The sequence below is a fragment of the Oreochromis aureus genome, linkage group 10 (assembly GCF_013358895.1).
Source record: "Oreochromis aureus strain Israel breed Guangdong linkage group 10, ZZ_aureus, whole genome shotgun sequence".
Classification (NCBI taxonomy): Eukaryota; Metazoa; Chordata; class Actinopteri; order Cichliformes; family Cichlidae; genus Oreochromis; species Oreochromis aureus.
In genome coordinates, this window is record NC_052951.1 from 2,389,468 (window position 1) to 2,414,196 (window position 24,729).

At 41.2% G+C, this 24,729-nt stretch overlaps 1 protein-coding gene across 11 annotated transcripts in view; it reads left to right on the top strand.

Annotated features, from left to right (window-relative positions):
* Positions 1-24,729, top strand: part of auts2a (activator of transcription and developmental regulator AUTS2 a) — a 316,198-nt gene that overhangs the window by 64,785 nt on the left and 226,684 nt on the right. For all 11 annotated transcript variants that reach the window (XM_039618431.1, XM_039618433.1, XM_039618432.1 and 8 more), the window contains exon 3: positions 10,553-10,759. In XM_039618431.1, the coding sequence (XP_039474365.1) occupies positions 10,553-10,759 (207 nt within the window). The remainder of the gene's footprint in view (positions 1-10,552; positions 10,760-24,729) is intronic.

A 24,729-nucleotide genomic window follows, 5' to 3' on the forward strand; every position in this document is an offset into this window, starting at 1 on the left:
TGAGCAAAACATGAATCATTGCATGCAGTTAACTGAAAACGGTACTTGTTCATTTGTTAATGCCTCTCATTTATTGCTTTGACAGTGGAATGACAGTAAATGTGACGTGCTCGTATTTTATTTTTTCATTCATTTATATTTAGTCACTCTGGACTTTTATCCAGGGTTTTCTAACCAAACAGTGTTCGTGCTGGTTTCATAGTTGTCAGCTGATCCCGCGTCTCACCAGCAGCTACGCTGCTGCTGTTGTTGTTGTTGATGTTTGTGACCATCGACTTCTCGAGCTATTAGTTGGTTAGTTAGTTACATTTTGTAATTGTTCCATCAGGTTACACAAAGCCACTTCTGTACCAACGCAGCTTACATTAGGTGAAACCACCATGAAGTAAAAGTTGATTTTCATGCAGCGTACTGTTACTGAACAAACATGTGGAGCGTAATATTGAGCAGTTAAAACACCTTCAGTGGTCACATGATTACCATTATATTTGCTACATTTCTGTTTTCTTGCCTGTTTGTGTTTTTCTCACATGTACGTGGCAGACAACTTAACAAATAGGCCTAATTTGCTGAGAGGGAATTCTCTTTAGCAAACGCAAATGGGAGAATCGGATAGAAGCTTTGACCACACGCGGTCATCGTCAGCGCTCCCTCTCCCGTGTAAGGAAATGCTTCATTTGCCTTTACATCTGTCAGCAATTAGCTGTAATTATTTAAGCCAACAAGGGCGGCTTCAGAGGCTGAAATCCATCCTGCCGTGCTGATCAGCCCGGGATTGTTACAGCTCATTGTTTCCTACCTTGCTGTTTGTTCTCATTTGATCTGTGCAGCCTGCACTTAGTCTTGTTTTCGCAATATGCTTTGCTTATTCAGGTTGTCACCGCATGTCATGCGCATTCGTGTAAACAGAATCGATGATATGATACTGTTAGTAAATATTCGTCTCTAGGATATCACAGAAAAGGTGTGTGTGTGTATGCATGTATATGTTTTTACATGTATGTATGAATAAAAGGCCTGCTGCTTTACATCCTTCCTTACATATGAAAAGGGCAACACTGCCCACTTTGTTTATTTAGTGATTACCATAAAAGAAGCAGGCTGACAGGCTCCAGCTCCTCCTCATGTTTATTAATAAGGGTAAATGTTGTGGGCTCTTATGGCTCAAGCTCAATATGTTTATATAAGTTGTACAAGAGCTGTACTGGCACTGTTAGAGTGGAATCACTCTGACATGTGCTGTGTCATAAATACAAACAGATCTGCTGACTTTGGCTTTTAGTACAAATCTCCTTTTGCTGATACACGTGTCTTATACCATACTTTGTAATTAAAAACTGACAGTGCAGGTTTTGTCTCCACTTCCAAGCTGGATTATTGTGGCTACAATGTAGCCATAAGTGTCTTTGGTAAGGATTTATGTGCTGCTTTCTTTTTGTTTGGGAATCAGTTGTACTTCTGATTCCCAAACAGATAAGACGAAATGATAGAGATAGAAACTGGTTTCCCATGACTCCAGTTCTTCTTGGCTGCTCTCTGAGCTTTGAGAGAAAAGAATCAGTGTTTGTTTAACAGACAGACAGGAACAGGACCTGGTTTTGGCTCATCATATCCAATCACCCACACGATATCCCCTTTTTGGTTTTTCCCCACACACCCATCTCTCTGATGGGGGGAAAAAGTGTCTGTGATTAGATGAGTGCCAGGAAATTGTGTAGGTGTCTTTGTAAAGCTGTGCATTTTTAAAGTGGACGCTGTTGTGTCGGCTCTCACTGTTGTGACATTATGAGAAACGAGGCAATGATACAAGCAGGAGCAAACATCCTGCAGATGCTTCTGTCTTTCAGGGAAATCATTTACTGAAAGCTGTCTGGCTTAGACGAGCTCATCCCCTCCGCCTCTGGAAACACTCGGGCTGTTAGCAGCTGGATCTACTTTGAGACACCAAAGATGGTTTTCAGAAGGGAAAAATGATATTTGTACATCAATTTATTTTTGTTTGCTTATAAAACACAAATTCTAACGGGTGAAACGAGCCACTGTGTTGAGATAATTGTTTGAGCATGCTCAGACAGCAGCACCTGAGGCACGTGACGTGGAACAAATGCTTTCGACCTCCATGCTCTGCTCTCACACTTTGCACGTTCTGCAATATAACTGTATTTATTTCAGCTACATCACAGTCGGCACTTAAGGGCTTAATTTTATTCATAAAGTGCATTGTTGTCATTCAACACCACATGAATCAGCCTGACCAAAAGTCAACACTGATTCATAATTTTTTAAAAAAATATTACTCTTTTGGATCAAATGTATTTTTTCTTCATTTTATCCCTACATGAATTTGCACTTGTATCCAGTAGTTTTGCTCCTCTTTTACTCGAGCCCTTCTCTTCCACGTTTTCTGTCTTGTTCTTGTATCAAAGTTGTGCCTCTTGAGCTGCGCTGTGTTTCTTTGCTTTCAGAAGAAACGGTCATCCAATGTGCATGAACTGAATGCTCAGTGACAAGATTAGCACTCAGGTGTAGCTGGATGGTCTGAGTGGTTCCTGAATGCAGTATTTCTAAGATGATGTGCACTTGTGTTTGTCCAGTAGTACTCGGCACCTTGTGGGCAGGTAATGGTTACTGTTGCTGTAGAATACAACACAAAACTTCTTTCCTTTATATTCTAAAACTTATAAAGGCCCATAAACAGTACTGTAGCACAGCAGTTTATAATGGCATGTAGCAGAACACCTTATAAAATATTCCTGTATTCTGGCCAGTATGACTTTGTCGGCTGCTACAGGAACATTTGGAGATTAAATTTGGGATTTAGCAAACTGAAACTGTCAGAGGGATCCGCCTCCAAACGAAGAATTTCACAAAACGTTTTGACTTAAAACCTCTTCAAAGAGCTCTTTCCTGTGTCTGACCTCAGCTCTCTGTTTCTCTAACTGATGCCGTGAGCACCTCGCCCGTGCCAAAGCGCCCACAGGCGGAGGATAGTCCTTCCCCCGATGCTATCACGGAAGGAGATGTTCACACCTATGCGTCCAAACTGCAAATGAATCGCGCATGAGCGAAGCCGCTGCTCCCGCACTGACTGTAACGCAGTCAGTTCTTCTTTTACATTATGCTGTTTTGTGGGTCACAAGGTTTAAAACTACTTATACACACACACACACACACAGTAACTCCGACAGAGCGCCTATTTTGGTCACTTTTGCCGGTCCAAGCCCGGGTGAAGGAGCAGGGTTGGAATTGTGACATTAAAAAAAAAAAAATTGCTAAAAAAAATTAATTTGTAGTTCTAAATAAACTCTAAATGCATTTAGGACGTATTTTACTCACTTTATGTCTCTTCCACGATGTTATTTCTCTCTCCAACAACGTAGGTTACAATTACATTAGCGTGACCAATTATGCAAATTAGGCAATGACGTCATTTAGCGACTTCTAGGGACTTTTAGGACAACCAATAGCGATTTTCCTTACTGAGGAGTTGGCAACACTGATTCCAAAGTAGGAAGTGTTATGAACAGCTGATCAGATCGGCAAAGCGTGTTTCTGGAATATTATGTTTTTGTTGCTGGAAGTGCTTTTTATGCAATTTTTGCAAAGCTATATGTGGAAGGAAACCGTGACTTAGGACAAGCTAATGGAATAAGATGTAAGTACAACTCCTCCGGTTTCATATGCAAAAAAAATTATTGCTACCTTAGGTGGTTCCAGTTCTACAGGGATTTAAAAATAGTTGGGCAAAACGGAGCGTGCCCGCTCTGACCGGTTGTAAAGGGTTAATGATATATTTTATGTAATAATTTATAAAATTAGGGTTAGAAACGATAGAAACGATAGAAGACAAATGGCACGATAGACACTTTTCTGTCGTCCACACGATATATATCGTCATATCGCCCAGCACTAATGGGAAGGTTCATTTGTCCTTGGTTCTCAGGAGGTTAATCAAATGTTGTTGGACATTAGGGTCACTGTAAGCATAAAGGTTTCTCAAAGGTGGCTTTTAAACGCAAGACAAACGAGGATGAAAAGAAATAAGGAGTAGCTCTGTAGTTTTCTTATTATAAATAAAACCTCATTTATTCTGTGGCAAGAACACTTCTACTGCGTAAGGCCTAGAGGAATATTCAGGAAATGTTATGTAATGCACTGTATTCAACTACTCACTGGCCACTTTATTATGTACACCTTGTTAGTACTGAGGTACTGGACACATTCTTCTGTCAGAGCTTCGGTCCATGCTGATGTGAGAGCATCACAGAGATCTCCACATTCACGATGCAAGGACTGATATCTGAGCCAGTTATCAGTTATCTGGTTTCACTTAACCTAGCATTTGTAATCAGGCTAAGGTAGTTATTAAAATAAACCTCCAGTTATTAGAGATGGGCTAAATACTGCAATATTTCAAGAAAATTTGTGATAATATTTCTGACAGTATATATATTTTTAAAACTATGATGTATACAGCCTGCAGAAGGCAGCAGTTCTGAATGTAAGTAAATGAGGCGCAGTCTTTCTTTTCCACTGAGCTACTACCGCTGATGACACACTTCCTAATTTAAAGTGTGAATCTATTGAAACAAGGTGTCAACAGCAGCATTACAGTAAGAACAAAGCATGGGTAATGTTTTCCCTGGAAATTTATTTCACAATAACTGAAGTAACTAAACCATGAAACCCTGCAGGAGCTGCACAGTCCTGTCACATAATAAAACATAATGTTGTATGTTGGGTCGAGCTTTTTAACCAGTTGCTTAAAGCACTGCTTTTCCACCAGTGATCTCTGTCCACCGTTTATATTAAGCCTACCCTCTTTGATACCAGGAAGGAAAAGAAAATGCTGATTGTGTAAGTTGAAGGAATCAATGCTCGATCATTAAGACACAGAGAAACAGAAGACAGATGTTAGTCCATTAAATGAACATTTAGATTTGTGTGAGAGAGTCTGCATTTTATTCTTTCAGTTGCAGCCTGCATGGTGTTTAATGAGAGAGGTGCCCAGCTTAGCATCCTATATTTAGGCACATATAGCAATCAAATTAAAATCAGTGGATAAAATTATCTATGAATCTATATTTTTTAACTCTAATCTATATATCTATAATTTTTAATATAGATTTGTAGGATTCATATGGAAAGACAAAGACTTGGTCAAAAAGGTCAAAAACAAAAAACCCTCACACTGAGGGATGGGTATCGTTTAGGTTTTATCCGATACCGGTGCCAAACCGGTACTTTTGAAACGGTGCCGGTGCTTAAACGGTGCTCGAACCGGTGCTTAAAGAATGGAGAACACAAAATTGGTCCAAAAACCTCTCATGTTTAGCTGTTTTTTTTGTAAAAAGATAACAATGTTAGCCTTTTCTGCAGCTATAGGGCATATATGGTATCACTCTTGGCTGGAAGCAGTGCTTAAACAATGGAAAAAACACAAACTTTGTCCAAAAACCTCTCATGTTTAACTGTTTCCCACTTTTCTTTGGTCATTTTAGCCTTTTTGGCCAGGGTGAAGGGAGTATCTGCCATCAAACAAGAAGACAGCCGCATGTAACTACGACGGTGTTTGCTAGTTCACCTTACATGCATTAATGTAATAACGTGGTTAGCGTACTCAACGTTAATTACACACGAACAACATGAAGCTACTCACGCAGAGGAGAACGGCTGCTGCTGCCATCATCATCCTCATCATTTCTGCTACGCTGACAGGGCTAGGGGCCAGGACTCTCCTCTTCGGGTTTTTGGGGGATGTTGCTAACTCCGGTCCGATAACAGGCACCACACCCGCAGTAGATGTGCTCGGTGTGAGGTCTCGCAGCAAGCTATCAAACACGGCGCATTTCTCGGCTTTAAAAAAACACTATGCGTCGCCAGGTGTGTCATCAGATTTGAGGTGTTACCTCCTTTGACAGTATCACAGTATCAGCTTAAAGCACTTGTTGCAGGCTGCTGAGTTTGCATCTTTTGCTGTGAAGTACAGCCAGACTTTGATCGCTTCGCCTTGGGCATTTTTAATCTGTAGCTCTGCTCTAAAAGAACGTACGTACCTGGGCCCGCCTACTACGCTTGCAAAGGTAAAATGATTGGCTAGAATCCAAAGTGTATGACATCTCAGTAAAAAATAAAGCACCGAAATGTGTGCTGCTTTTCGGTCTGGTTACTACCGTTTATGTCAGAACCGGACACCGGTACCCATCCCTACTCACACTGCTTTCAGCGCACAGAGGCTTGAGAGTTTGCAGTGGTTTTATACCTGTTGATTTCGTAATCCTTGCTTTCTTGTTGATACTGAATTCTGAACCTACCATCCAGCTGTTACATAGAGAATGGAGACCGTCAGACTGGGCAGTGTTCAGTGGTCTGTTCTGATGCTGTGTGTACGCTACCTGAGGCCTGTTCGATATGACGATATATATCCGATGACGATATGAAAACGTCTATCGTTTCATTTCACGCTATCGTTTGTTTCATGGTGTCACAAAATAAACTGTTCACGGCAATATTTTTTCATGGTTCTGATGGTCACTGTAGCGGCTATATTCATTTCTTAAAGTTCTCTTGTTCTCTTATATTTAAAATAACCACACAAGTGACTGTTTTTAGGCGTTGTCGTTAGCAACAACGACAGTAAACCCAGTGTGTGGCTCTGCCGTCCGCTTGTTTATTTTCCACGTAAACCTTTCACAATAAAGCTGAAGATCCTGTTGAGACTTTTCAAAATAAACTGAAATGATGACAAAATACATATCCTCAAACATCAAATTTCAGAATATGCATCAAACAAATGACCTCAAATAAAAACATAAGGTAACTATAAATGGCGCTTACAGTCACCACGTGGATGCGGGCACAGAGAATACCAGCATGGCCAGTGAGGATGAGGCAGAACCAGTTATGAAAGAGTCTGACACGGACAGAAAACTGTACTGTGCAAATTATGGCTCAAACCGGTGTTTGGCAGAAACTGATGCTCGTATTTAAACTGCTATAAATAACTTGTTGGGCTATAATAATTGAAACGTGTCAGATGTATCCCTCTTGAGCCCGACGCCACTTTTCTTTTTTACCTTTGGGTTTTGGGTGTTAGATGCAAACAAATACTTGAATATTATTCACACAGAAATGTGTGGCTTGAAAGTGAATTAACGTGTCGTAAACCCTCGTGTGGATACCTGCAGATATGCATTGTGACTTAATGCCACATTGTAATTAGTTTGTACACCGACAGACAATCATAGTAATGAAAGCTCGTGCAGACTGAGCCATACTGAGCAATTACTTGCTTTCAGTGTCATCGTAAGGCAGTGAAATAAGGAATTTGTCTTGCTATTGTTCAGTGAGCAGGGAAGACATATTGTGCATAATTTATTCCAGGCAATCAGTTGGTTTAAATGCTCAGAAGCACGCAGAAGACTGGCACAATGGAAGGTCTCTCAGCCTCATCATAACTTTGTCACTTATTCTGCGCGCTGACAATACATGTCATGTTACATTATTTGCCTTGGATGAGTGTGGGCGGAAAAGGCAAACAAGATTAGTTGATGCATGCACTTGTTTTTCTGTGAGTGAATTGAGGCCTTTAGAAATGGTTTAGTGAGTCAGTGCCAGTAGCACACCCATCAAGCTCATTTCTGACAGCAGTGGATATCTGTGAAACTGCTCGAGTAATTCTCTGCCGGCACGCTAAGGTTGCTTCGAGGTGGTCCATCTGAGTAGCGGCTGCTTGAGACAGGCTGGATTTTTCCCCCTAACCAGTGTGTGCTGGAAAATCTGCCTCGGTTTGATTCCTTATATGCACTGTACGCCAGCTGTGAAGCTCACTATGGTTTCTGTGGGCTGTGGGTTAAATCCTAGACCGAGTTGGGGTTTGGTAGACTCGTTCAGAGTCTACACTGAGCGGTGCTGAACAAATACAACTCATCCTTAAAGATGTTGATGGATTAAGAGGTTTTATTCAAACTAGAAAGACAGAGGGCAGCAGTAATAACTATGAACCACACAGGTTTGAACCAGAAGAATAAGACTTGACAGCTGATAAAGGAAAAATAACTACTTGTATAATTATTCTTTTATAAAATCTAAATGCTTACACGTCACAGAATGATTAAAGTTATTAGGTTAAGACAGAATTTGCAACAATTCAGGCTGTTTATCCAACTGGAAAAACAAAATTCCCGTCCACGTCCCGTCTGTGTTCCAGTATTGGGCTGACCGGGAGCAGACAGTAGCGCCATCAGCTTCAGAAATTTCCCTAAACTCTAAACTCAGGGCATTATCAATGGAAACAGTGGCAATACTGTAACACTGTGAGCGTGTTACTTCTGCACGTACTTCAAAATCATTCTGATTTAATCTCCAGAAAGTCGTTCCAGAGCTCAGCAGTCTCTTTTTTCTCAGATGCTTTCTTATCTTCTCCTTCTGCGCCTGACTGTTAAGTGAAGTGCGTCTTGATGTAAACCCTCAGTAGTAACGTTTGTGAAACAGCTCTTGACTGTAGACTTTGCCTGTAATGTATTCACCTCCTGACTTGGTTAGTGTGTTTTTTCTGCCTTCTTCACTTTCATCAAGGCGTCTTCATGTTACCAAATACATATTTACTTAAAGATGGAAAAGTTAATTCCATTTGTCAATAAATGGTGAGACAACGAGCCACACCTGCAACATTGATGTTACTGTTCTGCATTTAATCAGTCCAGTAGTTTCAAGCCCGTAAATATAAAATAAGCTATAATTGCATAAAAAACAAACATAAAGTGTACACTTGCATCATGTATCGGTGCTACAAATGCACACTGCATTAGAGCTGGTCTTTCCAGCCTCAGTGTTGTAGATTATTGACATGTTATCAGTGCAGCTGTGGCAGCTTTGCACTTCCATGCTGATAGCCGCTTCATCTGCTTAAACGTCTCCCTGGGGCTATTAACAGCAATGGCTCGAACAAAAAGAGTAAAATAGGTCACCACTCCAGATAACAAAGCTGATTTGCTCGATAACTTTTACAGTAGAGGCTGTAATACATCGCACAGCCCCTTCAGCTGCAGTCGATTAGTGTTGATGAGCGCTGTCAGACTCTATAACTCCCATATTGCAGTTGCAAGTTGTGTAACTCATCTTATTGGTTTGTTTTCAGTATCCAGTTTGTCCATGAAGAGAAATGTTCTCCTGTGTAGTTTTATGTTGACAGAAGACAAAATGGACCGAAATGTTCAGGGCTTCTGTTGCTAGCTCCGATATGAGCCTCTCAGCTACACGGTCGTGTTTTCTGTCTTCCATCAGATTTGATTTAACACCATTTTGCGATCAGTGCTACTTACTTTACCTCATCAAAGTCCTCCAAACACAACTGATGCATGAACAAGAGAGAGAGTGAGCAGTGTGTAGGTACATGCTAATGTCAGCGTGCTAACATAGTGATTAGTCATGTTTTGACACAGCTGTTTTATGAACATGTTAGCTAAAGTTGAAGCGGATGATCCGGTTTTCTGGTAAAGTCATCGCAGTTCATCCTTGGACCATGAATATGTGTTTTTAATTTATTTATCAGCCTCACGGAGGAATAATGAGTCACCTTTCATTAGCAGGTCATCCAGTAGCTGTGAATATCTGTTCAAGTCATGTTCCACAGAGAGGGTTTGCTCCGGTGACCTTTCACCTTCGCGATAAGAAGCATGTTAATCAAAGCAATTACAGTCTGTCCACTCAGTGACTACACAGGAAAAAACACTTAAAAATCGTCTTGTCTTTTGTAATCTGTGATCTGAATGCGCTGTTGCTCCAGACACCTCTCCTTTCCAACATGAGCTCTATAAATACACGAGAGGCTCGTCTTTTTCAGTGTATTTATTGGTTTCCACTCGTGTCACTTGTGTTATTACAGTCCATGTGCACATACATGGTAATGTCCGAGCTGACAGGCGGGAGGCAAAGGAAAAAAAGGATAAAAAAAGGAGCCAAAAATATAATATATTTTAAAAAAATTAAATCCATTTAAAATATGTCAACATGGACTTTGTGGTTGTGGCCGCTACAGTGACTGAAACCAAAGGGCAGCTGTGGTAAAGCATGCGGGTTGTGTAGCGTTGCGTGAGACGCAGCACTAAACTGTCCGCGGTTTAAACCCATCTGGCATTCGCTGGAAGCTCCACTGTGTTCTTTAAGAAAAGGAAAAAACTGTCAGTGACCTTGTTCTTTTCTTCTTTGTTGGAGAAAATTTAGTGATGGAACACCGTAGTCTTTCTGCATGATAGCCCTTCAATTTAGAGCAAATTCCCTCCACTGCTTATTGTAGAGGAGATTTGCCATCTGTCAAAATGGGCTTTTGTGAAAAGGTATTCAGCTATTTTTGAGCTCTGCAGTGTGTAATGAGCAGCTTTTCATAGATATAAAAATTCAGTCAAACACACATTTAACTGCTGATTGTTGGTGTGACTGCAGGCTTCTTACAGGCCAGTTGTCTGGCTGATACAGTCTGTAGCACATTGCTTGCACGAAGATGAAATGCTTGTTTTGACTCTAATAAAAGCTTGTTCTGTTTTCTTCGTAGAAGAACATGGCACTAAAGCCTCAGGAAGGCAGAGACAACCAGGCAGGATCCCTGCATAAGAAAACCCCTTCTAGGGTTCCCAATGGCCTGAGCCTGGAGCCCTGCAGGAACAATTTCCACCACCAGTCCTCAGACCAGGAGAACAACCCCCGCTTGGCTCACTCGCAAGGGAAAAAGAAGAAGCACCTGAACAAGAAACACACGATGGTGAGTCATCACAATGTTTAACCCCCCGATAAACCAAAGAAAGCAGTAGGAGTAGAAGGTTGGATACATCATTAAAAACATTTTTCTTATAAATGCTTGTTTAGTTTTAGTTGCCTTTAGTTTAAATAAAATGAGTACTTCACTCAACAACTGGTTGTTTACAGGCTCTGGAGATGAATGGCTGTGGGCTTAATGGAGCAGCTGTTGTTACACTGTGGCATTTGAACCAAAACCACAGTCTGTTCCTAACGCTAACCAAGTTATTCTTATTGCATAAACCTGACCAACGAGTCAATCTGAAAGTAAAAGGCCAAGCGCAGTGCCCAGAGGTCTCATGGGACTTCACACATCTGTAAAAATGGTATAGCTGCTATGTTAGAACACTTTGGTGGAAAGCAGTTTATAAAAAAATACAAATTTCACAGCAAAAAGCAAAAAAAATCAAATGGCATAGATGCAGAGTTGGGATGCAAAAAGCATATCAACATTTTAAGGACTGAGGTTTGTCCTGTGCTTTAAAGTGACGCTTGTTGAGCAGAAAATAGATCCTGTGATGGTGTCGATGTTAATAATTAATGCTAATGCTAATTCAGCGTCCAGCCGCTGCAGGTCAGATGCTCAGAGTTTTACTGGCACGTGTACATTTTTACTGATCTGTGCAGTGGGGAAAAAGCTTTTATATTTTAAAATATTAATACAGTTTAATTGATACAATGTAATTTATTGATCTAAATCTGTAACATAATGTTACTAAAGCCATGAAATAAATATGATTGAGTCTGACCGATGCGCCCCTTTTTGGTGAAAAAAGTGGGACGGCCAATTTTAATTTTCTAACACTTGTTATTCACACACGTTCTCCTAAATTGATTTCTGTTGGATTAAATGACTGAAGTAAATAATTTGTATCGATAAAACTTTGCACCTCTAATGGTTAAATCAAAGAAGTCCAAACGCTCTACAAGTGTGAAGTCTAGCTCCTGAGTGGTGTGGGTGTAGTTTAATGTATGACTCAGAACATGTTTTTGTGTGTAGCAAGGTGACGAGGTCATTCATGAATATTTGTGGCACCCTGATGCAGGAGCACAGTTTACAGCACTGTCACACACACAGTGCAGCACACAGGCAGAGGTCGAGCTGAATATGCAAGCGTGTTGCATAGGTTCATGAGGGAGAACATACACAAGGTTTGTTTCATATTCACACAGTTTGTTTCATATTCACACAGTTTGCTTAAATGTACACTGTGCAGTGAAGGTGTTTCAACTTTGACCTGCTGATCTGTTGGTCAAAAATCTGTGCTTTGCACACATGTGGATATCACATAAGCAAGTTGGATTGCATCACTTACATCACAATATTTTTCTTCTTATTTGCCTCATACCTGCCTAGTTTTAGGGGGATTTGCAGAAGTCTAAATGCTGTTCGAGCTAACTTTGTTCTCTGCTAGTATTTTTTCAAAGGACTCATTTGTCCCTGTTGCATCTTGTAATAAATGGATTAACACCTGATGGGAAACTTTTATTGCACTTAAATCAACATCACGAGTTGCCTTCCATTTGAATAATGTCATTTCACGGTTTTCTCCTTCGCTGCTGTTTGGACACGAGCACACACACACACACACACACACACACACACACACACACACACACACACACACACACACACACACCCTTGAGCAGAGCTGGTGCCAACGTAAACGGCAGCAAATATTCAGTAATAGGGCCTCTTAAGTAACACATGTGCATAGCTGCCTTTGACAATGTCAAAAATATGTTATATATGGTATGCTTTCATTTTATATGGTACACTGCGAGTAATGTAAAGCTCAGCTGGTGATCTCTTCAGTCTGTTACTTTCATTCATGTGTGCAGCTCTCGCAGCCTGTTTTGGGAGGGTGTTGTGACTGTTTCATGTCCTTTCCTGTTGTGACTAATATACATTGTTGCTATTACGTTTGTCTATAAAATAAATCTATACTCGGATATTAATATCAAACGAAGATACTCATTTACAGCAGTATGGATGCCGACAGTGCTGTATGTTCACACAGCACCACTGCAGACAGACACACAGCTCCTCCCTCACTCACAGCTGCAGTAGTTAACATTCATAACGCTGAGCAGTGCTTCAGGAGGAATGCCAGAAATCAGTAAAGCTCCTGTTTCAATAACACTGAAGTTAACATGTGCACATCTTAGTGTTAGCAGTCAGCTGTTGGTAATTATTGGCAGCCACAGTTGTCATCTCGTTAACATAGCAGCTAGTGCACTTCAGTTAAATAAAAGGTGAATAATATTTGACGGCTGAACAACCATGCAGAGCAGATTACTCTAGATTACCAGAGTGTGGAGAAGTAATCTGAGGGAACAGAGTGAAATTCAGAGCAGCAGAATCAGAGTTCAGGGCTGAGGGTGTAAAGAGCTGCAGATGTTACACTTTAATAAATTACTGTAAAAATAGGAAAGTGTTTCTTATTTTGTTGTAGCCAGCCAAAGACTGTTTCACACTGAGCGTCTTTATTTTAGCATGACTGTGCCGTCACACTCTGAATCACACAAATTCATTGGTCATTTTTCGAAAGTGGTCTTTGTCTGCAATAATTAAATTTCCTGGATGGTGGCAGCACGGGTGGTGCAGCGGTTAGCACTGTTGCTTCACAGTATGAAGACTCTGAGTTTGACTCGATCGCCTGACCAGGGTCTTCCTGCGTTTGCATGTTCTCTGCATTTGTGTCGCTTTTCTTTGGGCACTCGGTCTTTCTCCCACAGGTTGATGGATTTTGTGTTGCTGTGACTGTGATTGTGTGTTTCAGGGGAGAATGACGATCATGTCCAGTCCTGATCTTCTGAGCAGCCAGTGTCTGCAGACACATTCAGACACGCATGCCACATTTTCTCCCACATGTGAGCTGACATGCAGGCGAACATTAACTCGGCGTGCGTCACCACAGCGCGCTTTCCCGATGGCTCTATCTTGATAGTGGCAACACTAATGAGTTAATTGCAAGGCATTCAGGGTTTTCACTGGTGAGAGCTCTCCAAATTACAATGGCACACTCTGATCTCAGTAAATATCCTAAACGATTGTAACGATTACATTGCAGATGGTTTGGATAATGCAATACGCTGGCTGGCGTGCAGCTGTGACGCACAGCTACGGTCGTCTGTGTGGAGAAAATGTTTTGTTCCCTTTAAGATGCAGATCGACCCGTTCACCTTGATGCTCAATAACAACCTAATCTGACATCTGCATAATTGAAAAGATCATCATCTGTGCCTTACTCCACCCCTTTCTGTCCTCTTTGAGGAAAACGAGCTGCAGTGGAACTACGATCTGTCATTTTTGGCCTTCAGTATAAATAAATGTGAAGTCTTTGTCCTAACACAAGGTCAAAATTTTAAATGTCAGAGGTTTAATTGTCCCTTAGAAATCCTGCAGTCTGAAGAGGGGGGCTGTTATAAGTGCTTCTGTTACCTTTGACTTTAAGTACAGTGAAGGAGAAAGAAAGACGAAGAATTTGATGTTAAATAAAGCAAGAGGTGTTTTTTTCTCTTTTTTCTTCTTCTTTGTTCCCCTTCCAGCCAAGCTTGCAGATTGCAGCGAATGCTTTCGATCTCTGGCACTGACCCAATGTACTGAGCTGAGATACTGTAAGCTCAAGGGGGGAAATAGAGAAATGTTTATAAGCGCCTCTGACATATCGCCTCACAGTGAGGAAAGAGCCCAGATAGAGGAAGCTTCAGTGGAGATGGATGAGAGCGCAGTAACAAACCACGAATGATGACTCGCTGCTCTGCCTTTATCATATCACAGTTTGTTCTTTGTCTTTTGCCCCGGGGGATTGTTTTTGCTTAATTGTCACTTGTGCCATATTGAGTTACTGATCCTGTTTTTCTAAAGAATGGCTTCCAGGCTTTAGCTGTTAAAATGTAATCATAGCCTGTAAGGTCAAGGAGTATTGAACTAACCATTGTTTTCTGTGGTCAGTTAGCTCAAGGCAGTGTGTGTGTGTGTGTGTGTGTGTGTGTGTGTGTGTGTGTGTGTGTGTGCGTGTCTGTGTGTGTGTGTGTGTGTGCGTGTCTGTGTGTGTGCGTGTGTGCGTGTGCGTGTGTGTGTGTGTGTGTGTGTGTGCGCGTGTGTGTGTCTGTGTGTGTGTGTGTTAATAGAGGCTAAATCTTGTACAGACATCCAAGCAAACATATTATTGTAATCTTGCTCCCTCCCTGCATTCCCCATCTGTCTCTAATGTGCAGTATAAATAAAGTATAAAACTTCTTTATGTGCATAATATTTGTGTATCATAAAGGTTTATTACAGCAAGCAAACTGTGCAGAAGAAGAGCTCGCATTTGTTACTGGATATTTTGTGTGGATGAGCTTTGTTTGCTGTTTTTATTATGCGAGAGCTGCACTCGTACACGCTCTACAGTTAACAGCTGATAAATGGTAGAGATTCATTTCTTTTGAAAAGTCAGGAGATACCGTTGAATGTTAGAGTTAGTGTTTATGTTAAAGCGTTGTTGCTACTTATTGTAAAGACTGGTTTTAAACTCAAATGTAAAGATGTATATACCCACGTCACCAGTAAAGAAAACACACAAAGCTGGAAGGAAAAGTGCTCCAGCTGAGATCTCTGAATCGATTTTCACTAAACTGAGGAAAATCTTTGATTTTTGCCTGTTAGTAAATATTAAAGTGGCAAATTTGTGACTGTTGACCAGGATTCAGACTCGGACATCTTTTCTGTGCTCGAGCAACAATGTAGAAGTTTTCTGTGTGTGTGTGTGTGTGTGTGTGTGTGTGTGTGTGTGTGTGTGTGTGTGTGTGTGTGTGTGTGTGTGTGTGTGTGGTGGGGGGACCGGAGGTTTGTTCTGACGACACTGGTCTGATCACTGATGTTGGAGTGGTGGCCTGTGGTGAAGAGAGGGCCGTGCTGTGAGGCCCATCTGGTCTGTGGTGCTGGGGAATAGGAAGATGAGAAGTGGGGGTGGGATTTGGGGGAGGGCAACGAGGGCTTAGGTTGGACATCTCCCCCCCAATCCCCCACATCTCAGTCCAACCACCTGTCTGTCTGTCTGCCTGTCTGTCTGTCTGTGTTTGTTCTCAGACATCAGGAACAATGATATTTACGCTTGAACGATGCAGAAGTTTGTCTGAGTTAGAATTTGCTGAGAATCCATCAGCTTTAATTGCTACATACAGATTAGCCAAGTTAGCTGTTCACCACGAATATCTTTACAAAAACTGTGCGATTAGAAATATGTTTGAAGTTTGTCCCAGTAATGCTCCCATTTAAAAAATAGGAATTTAAATTTGGAATATTGTCATTATGCACACTGATTTTCATGGGACAAAGCTTTGCTTTTATTAGTCAGGAGTTTAGATTTAACTATAAAGTGTTTGATTCATGGAAACCGCTCAGTACTGTGAGAAAATGATTACAGCGGTCCCTCGTTTATCACAGGTTCTAAAAATAACCCGCGATAGGTGAAATCAGAAGCAGCCAACTTTATTTTTTACAATTATTATAGATGTTTTAAGGCTGTAAAACCCCTCACTACACACTTTCTACACTTTTCTCAGACAGGCACGAACATTTTCACACTTTTCTCTCTTGTTTAAACATAAGTCCAGTATTATAGAATGAAACCAAAGATCAAACCCTGTTTTCAGGTCCAGAACATGAGAACAGAGCCGCTGCGAGAGAATTCAGCATTAATGAATCAATGGTACGGAAGCAGAGGAAGCAAGAAGAGTGAGCTGAGTAAAGTTTGACTTATCTGACTGTTTTGTTTCGCTTAATGCGCCTTATAATCCGAAAAATATGGCAACTTCTACCTTCCGTTAGCATGTCCAGAAGTCCAAGTTTTTGTGCCATGGTTAGCATCTTCCTCTGCCTTTGGGTGCTGCTGCAGGAGCCTCTGACAACAACATTGTTGTGTTTGTTGTACAGCACAGAGTCACACTGCTAGCGATCGAAGATTTATGTCAATTTGACAAGCTGAACACATTCTGTACTGTACAGGAGACACGGCACAGGATTGATTGACAATGGTGTACAGCCAATCAGGACGCAGAACACAATGCGTAAAAAAAATCTGCAAAAGTTGAACCACGTTATAGCGAGGGACCACTGTACGTACTCATGCTACTGCAATCTTGCACCATAGCAGCTGAGCGTATGCACGTAGCCACTAGAGCTGGGCGATATATCGAGTTTTTTAAAAATATCGATATATTTTTATACGAGATATAAGATGTGACAATATCCTTTATATCGATATATATTTGCCTCTCTTTCGTCCACTTTTGTCTTTACACAACGTTACTCGACCTCGCCTCTCCTTCACTGAACACAACTCCCCCTCCTCCCCCATCGCTTCACCTGCAGGCAGCGACAAGATGGACACGGCAAATCTCCGTTAATGAGTTACCGCGCATCGCCCCGTGCGTGGGGCTGGACGGCGTCAACGTGTTAACGAGCTAACCACGCTAACAAGCTAGCCACGCTAACGCCATGCACGGCCTGAAATCCTTTCATTCTCTCAAAAGTTGACTGCGCGCCTTTTGTATGAATTCTGGTTGTGCTTGATGACCGCGAACCGATTTTATGTGATACACGGCGCTCAGCAATCTGTCAATAAATGTTTTAGTTCGACTTTGCTAAGCTACGGAGCTGCACCGCTTGATGGATTGTCGGAGCATTACGGCTACCGAGGAGCCTCGCGGAGTGATACGTACTGTGCTTCAACGTAATATTACCGTATTGTGTGTGTATAAGGACCATAAATGGCTCCTGTTCAGAGACATGGTTACGAAGCGGATTTCAAACTCCAGGCTGTCAGTCACGCAGTAGAAGTTGGGAACAGAGCAGCTGTGAAATCTGTCTTTGTTATTATGCTCAGCGTCTTTTAGTTTACATTTTGACTGCACAATTGTGAGCTCTTTGTTATGCACAAAACAACATAGTTTTCTTTTATTTATAGAGCATCATTATTTAATAAATGCTCATAATTTATTTTTGAGTAGTTTTTTTTCATGTACATCTATGCTGTATGTTAATAAAAGTGCCTGTGTGACATCTGGGACACAGCTTTGACTAAGAACTCTCTTTTTGTTCTTACTTTATGGCTTTAAAAAAAATATCAAGATATATATCTTATATCGCCATCCAGCTACAAAATATCGAGATATGAATTTTGGGTCTTACCGCCCAGCCCTAGTAGCCACCATATCTCACCGCAGTGCATGTGCAGAATAATTCTGTTTAACGAGCAAATTCTCACACTTGATTGTGTCTTTTTTCTTTTTTTTTTTGCATGTTTTGCTTTTAGGACGTTCTCACGAAAATACAACACGTGTAATTACTTTCATCTCACCATTAATAGTTTGCACTTTGATATCCTTTTTGTAAATCCCTCCAGCACAATAACTGAACTCTGGATTAAGTGCGATCTTTGGCATCACAGGCTGTCAGCTGCTCGTGGTGTTATATTGGCTCATATAACAGTGTAGTGTAATGGGGATAATGAGCCCCTTCTGTGTTTGAGCAAATCACACTGCTGGTTGTGGTCTTTGGAAATAAGCAGGTCTTTCAGAACAAATAAAAAGAAATCTGTGAATTCAACATGTTATTATCTTTTAAACACACAAATAGTCTTACTTTTCATGATGCTTTCCTCTAAAAAGGTAAAAAAAAAAAATCCATCCAGGATGTTTGCAGTTGAATATGTGTACTGTAAGGTTTTTGTGACAGTTTGACATTTTATTTTAAAAAGTAGGCGCCTGTCACCGCTTCACATTGTTGCCTTCTGTTAGTCACACCTGAAACGTGTGAAAAAGGAGATGTGCTCTTTGGGTTTGTCCCAGTTATGAGGAGTATTTGCTGTGTGGGCTGCAGAGGAGCGCCCAGCCCTAAGGGTTAAGGACGCTTCCTTGAGAAGTTTTAACCAGAGCAGCCAGTCAACCACAGGGTCCCGGCCTCTGGCCTCTGGCTCCACGAATCCTCTCACTGGCTAGATCCTCGGAAAAGCCGTGCCTTAGGCCTGCCAGAGGGCTCGTACTATCATTCAGCAGCAGTCCTGTGCTGTACTCTTATTTTAGTCAGCTAGTAACCAAGTGTAATGACTTCAAGGTAAAAGCTGTAATGGCAGATCTCTGGGCCTGGTTGTGTTTGCATCTGTGTAAATATTTGTACGGAAGCCCTGATTGTGTCAAGATGGGGGCAAGCGTGCATGCTTTTCAATCTGCAGTGAAAATGAAATATCACGTTCAGCTCTCTCAGCTTTGCGGGTCACCCTTAATAAGCTTATCCGCTAAGCCAATAAGAGATTCGAAGAAAAGCAATGTCCTGATTGTCAGATAAGATGCTAAATCCATTCTGATGGGAGCCTCAGTTGTGGGGGTGGTAATTATCACTGTCACAGTGGCAGTTTATAGAAGGGGATCAAATCAAATCCACTTTCAATGGATTGTTTTGCGCTCTTTGTGTCTTTGTAACACACATGACAACAATGTGTAAACATTTGGATGTAACGGGGCCTTGACAAAGCTGTGTGCGATTATTGTATATATGTGTTTTTACAGCACTGTGTGACACAATGTTAGCACAGCAACCAAGTCTGAGTTCATATTCATATGGCCATTAAAAAAACGAGTGAAATAAAACGGTTACATTTTTACTTTTAACTGCAGTGTCTGAACAAAGTAGCAGTAACAGCTCTAGGAGGGAATCGCAGACACAATGTTATCACAATTATTGGGATTTTTTACATTTTATGATATGCTAAATATTACAATAACATATATTTTAATTTTCCACATGGTTTAAAAAGAAATTATGTCTTAAAAATTCTCATCAAATATCACATATCTGTTGCTGTCTACATAGACTACATACACACACATTTAACTATTAGATTTGAAGTGAGCGGAGTCGAGTCCCCACGAATTGTGCAATAAGGCAGCAGGCTGGGAATCTGGCTGCATTCTTAAATTGGACAGCAATTATTTGCAAACCTTCAACAATCTCTTTGCAACTTTTTGCAGAAATCTGCAACTTGGATTTGCTGTGCAATTAAAAGTGGTTGTGAGCGTGCTCCTCAAGCTTTGGGCAACAATTTAGTAACTAATTGTAACAAATTTAGTAACAACATGCAGCCACTGTTTAGTTTAGTTTTGGGGTTTCTTGGTTGAGCCGATTTGATGCAAGTTCAGTCAGCTAATGTCGTCTGTGGGTGATGGTGCATGAGACAAGCCCTCGCTGTTCATATTTGAATTCATATCGATGCGATATCACCACCCAAATTAATGCAATATCACACTATATTTGTTTTGATTTTTCCCATCCTCCAGTAATTGCTCTTAATAGGTTAGTGCCTTATCTACATTCCAACTATTTCTTCCAGAGACAACATTGTAGACTATTGTGACTGCTCTCAGGTACACGCATATTTGTGGGGAAAAAGTGCACTTTTTGCTGGACTGAAAATAATGTACTGCTAGCTGCTGTGCAACCTAGTCAAATTGATCAGCCGTGTGTCTGTGTCATGCACCCCATGGTGCCAGAGCATCAATGAAAACACTTTGATTCTAGTTGTAGACAGAACACCGTCTGCCTAGTTATCAGGAAGAGATTGGTGGGTGGTGCTGTAGCTCGCCTGGGTTTGAGGCCTGCAGGTCATTATCCTGTTCAGTAAAGTCAAGGCGGAAAAAGAAAAACCCAAAGTGTGACCTTGCTTGACACGGCTGAGGTACCGAAATGTTACATTTAACCCATGATGTCTGTTGCATGTCTGTCTCTGTTACTGCTGTGGGTATGCCTGAATGACTGTGACAAACATCAGCAACAAAGTCACCTATGTGTAAATGACAGATTTCATGAAGCCAGCAATGCTCCTCTGATTACACCATAATTTGTTTTTCTTGTGAACTTGCAGCCCCCGTCCTCCTTAAGTCACTTTGTCAAAACACTCTGTGACACTCAGTAACCTCATGCATCCACCCACCCAGTCTCGAGCTGACGACTTGTGTGCGTTTATGTTGTCGCCTCCTCCAGCCTGTCTGCAGCAGAAACCCCCGATGCCGTGTGACAAGCCTGTGCCGGCATGTCTTTGAAAATGTTTTCATGTTGTTGTTTTTTTCCCGCACACTTCCAGCTCGCTCAGCTTTGAGAACCTTTTCTTTTGAAGTGTCACTTTTCTCGAAGGGAGGACAGGCAGCAAAAGGATGGAGGGTTGGACTACCCGCTCGGATGACTATTAAACGGAGTCATTTCATTGCACTCGTGCAGTGAAAACGCTGTCGCGGCTGTTGAAGGACAGAAATCTGCTCTTACTAGTCACTATCCAACCTGATGCAGGCTCTCACTCCTGACAGCCCTCACAATCAGTTCATGAAAAATGAAGTGGCTGTACTTTGAGTGTTGGCCACTTAAAGCGCAGAGCCATCTGAGCTGTCAGTCAATGCTGGCCAGTGGGCTGTAGGTTTTTGAAGAAGCTTTTATCAGCTGTCCAGCCCCTGTCACAAGCAGACCACTCCAGCACGGCTGTAAGACTCGTGTCTAATCCGATCTGCCACCGTTTACACTGCACAAGCTTTCTGATGAGCAGTCAGGATAGTTCAAGTCCACCTGGATGAGTATTTTTTCCACTTTACCCCTCTTAAGAAAAGTGATGTAAGACCTTGTGAAAAGGTGTAGACCCTTCCTCCAGCTCTTACTGCTGAAAACTGGTTTGTTTGTTTTTCCCTGTGTGACATCATGCAGATGCTCACCATCTTTGTCAAAGCAGTTTTTCTACCATGTTCACTGGCACAGACAACAGCAGGTCTAAAGAGACGACAGTATTTGCCATAGTCATGGTCATAGTGCAGGGATTCCTTTGAATGTTAGTGGAGTCAGCCATGGTTTCTTGGGGCAAAATGTTCTGCTGATGCTTCCTTGGAGATCATTATTGTTTATACACCCTGGGGCGCGTTACAGTGCTTAAAAACTAATTACAGCCTCAAACAGCACATAAAAGTTCTAAGTGGATCATTTCCTAAATGGAATCAATGGCTTTTATTGAATATATTCACCCCGTCCAGTGCAACTAGCAAGCCTAATTGCAAATAATATTTGAGTCACATTTAAAACGATGATTTTTTTTGTACAAATGTATGATTCCCACAGGGAGGCGATTATTTTGTTGATTCTTTTACTCATTTGTACAAAAGATAAGGGTTGGCTCGAAAGAGCAAAAGGAAAAAAGACTCCTGCATTTATTTTTTTTATTCCAGTCTTCAAATATATCATTATGCACACTGTATGCATATTTCTGATGTCTGTAGTCGGGTGCTTGAGACTGCAATACTGAACGTTAACTGTGGATCTGTCTCGACTCATGTGAAATCAAACGGCAGATCCAAATACCTTAAGTTTCTCCTGATGTATTTCCAGTATTTTGCGTTGCTTCTTAGGTTCTTAAACCTCTGTTGGATAATGGAAAACGACTTCTTACACAACATATGATGAACAAATTCAATAGTGATAGCTGTAAGAAGTCTCCTTTTTCTATTAGACACTACAGAAACTACGTCCAGTGAGTGCCTGTAGAATTAGACGTGTCTGGGAGGATAAACTGAATGTAGAAGCAACTGATGAGGTGCAGGAAGAGTGTATACATAACTCAGATATAGGCGTGTACATTGTAAAACAGTACATAGATCATATTACTCCAGACAGAGGCTTCACGCTCTCTCTCTGTCATAGATGCAGAGATGCTGCTGGTAATTTGGCTCATTGTTTCAGGTCATGTAGAAAACAAAGAGTGTTTTTCACTGTAACTCTGAAGCATTTGGAGGAGATGAGAACTAGATGCATTTAGAGCTGTCCTTGGTGTGAGCAGCTTTTTGATTTCTGCAATTTTGTTTGGAAACCAACTGAAAAACTGTTCACAGCAAGATAGAGGACCCACATTTAAGTTTTTCATGAGAGAAATGACAAATATGTCGCAGAGACTGGAACTGCTCAGTGAAACCGACTCAGTGTATCAGAAATGTGCAGGAATGGGAATAATTAGTTTGCTGTATGTGCACTTTTTTTCTTTTTCTTCTATTTTTGTGTTTGTATCTGTTCAGAATTCATCTTATAAACTTTTAATGCTGTATCGAGGTAACTGTGGCAAATGTTAAATGTGCTGCTGTTCACACATACAGTACTGTGCAAAAGTCTTGAGTCACCCATCATTTCTCTCTATTTTGCTTCTAAGGAGTCAGTGTTGTCTTTGACACTCTGAGATTCAGCTGAAGAAATTGGAACAAATGATCTGTGTTTGCAATAAGCTGCTAGTAACCAGTCGCCTGAAGATACAATTTAAAATTAGTTCTTTGCTACAGTTTTAGGAGACATGGTTCATCGTTTTTAAATGAGTTGCCTTTTTCATGCCTGAAGGATTCATGTCAGGCTCACCAAACGTTCCTCTGAAAGTGGTCGACTACAAAGACTGAAAACAAGTGAAGAAGCAGTCAGTGTCCAAAGGCATAAAATGTACCAGGGTAGGCTGGTTCGTGTGCAGTGTGTCCTCAAAAAACTGAGAAAACTGGACAAGTGGAGGACAAAAGAAGTGACGGGCCTAAAAAAACCAAACTATGTTTCGCAGATGAAGAATTTGAAAATCATGTTCTTAAGAAACAGGAAAAGCACAGGCAGCAGGTCTTGTTCTACAGCCATCTGTAAAACTTAGAGATGCCTCTGCCATGGTTAAGGGCTCCATCGGTGCTGGTGGTGGTCAGATTTTGATGCACCAAGTACTGCCATCTTAAAAGTGTCTGATTGGGACTGGCTTCATTTTTCATCATTGCATTGATCCCAAACACTCTGCCAATGCTGTAAGAAGCATACTTGGATAGTCGTGGATTGGCTTCCTCACAGCCCAGCCCTCAACAATGTGGTAGAGAACAGAAAGTCTACTTCAGTATCAGTATTCCTGAAGTCTGCTTAAAGAAATGACATTTCCTAATAGATTTCAGGCTGTTTTAAAGAATAAATATATATCTTAAATACCAAATATTGACTTTCAAGCTCATTAGAATTGTGCTGAGTCAGTGTTTGCCTTGTATGCTGTATTTCTGTGTATGTTTGCATGCACTTCAATAAACTGCTGCACTGTTTCCAATTTTCCCAGTAAAATGCAATTAGGAGTCGCCCAAGACTGCACGTTACTGTACTGGAAATGCACACGTACATGAACCTTCAAGGTTTCATCACACTAATATCCTTTAATAAGGTGTATAATTGCTTAAAGCCTCTTCTCTTGCTTCTCTTTGATGCAGTCTCCACACTACAAAGGCAATTACTTAATAAATTTCAATTAGGCATGTCCTAGATTTCAGCTCAGCACAGAGAATTAACCTATGCAAAGCTTCCTGTTTGGAGAGTGACTGCCTGGAAAGTGCTCCGCAGAGAATTTTTGTTATCCTTGCTGTATTGCCGTTGCTATATTTTGTTGATATCTATAAAAGAGAGGGTCAGGGAGCAGATAGTGGCTGAGTAAGAGAAGCATCAGTGGGTTAAAGGTTCTTGATGGAGTGAAATACTGGTATGTGGCCTGGAATGCATTTACAGGTTAAGAAAAGGACCTATTTACCCAGCATGTGGCTCACTAAACCGCTCAGTTCCAGTCCAGCTTCATCCATGACTGTCACTGACCTTTACCCCGCTAACTACGCCTGAGCGGTGACTGACGATGTGACTTAGACCAAAGCACAGAACATGTTTTGAGCTACTTTGTTATTGTTGAAAAAGGGTTGGAGTTAAATTCAGAGCAGTGTCCCTGAGACAGTCTACCTCGTTAATGTTGTTTTTACATATCAGAGCCTTACACTAAGTAGCTCAGTGTGTGTGTGCCCATATGTGCGTACGTTTTATTTTAATGTTTTCATTGTAAATCTCCACAGGTTTTTATCTTTCACCTTCAGTGTTAAGCA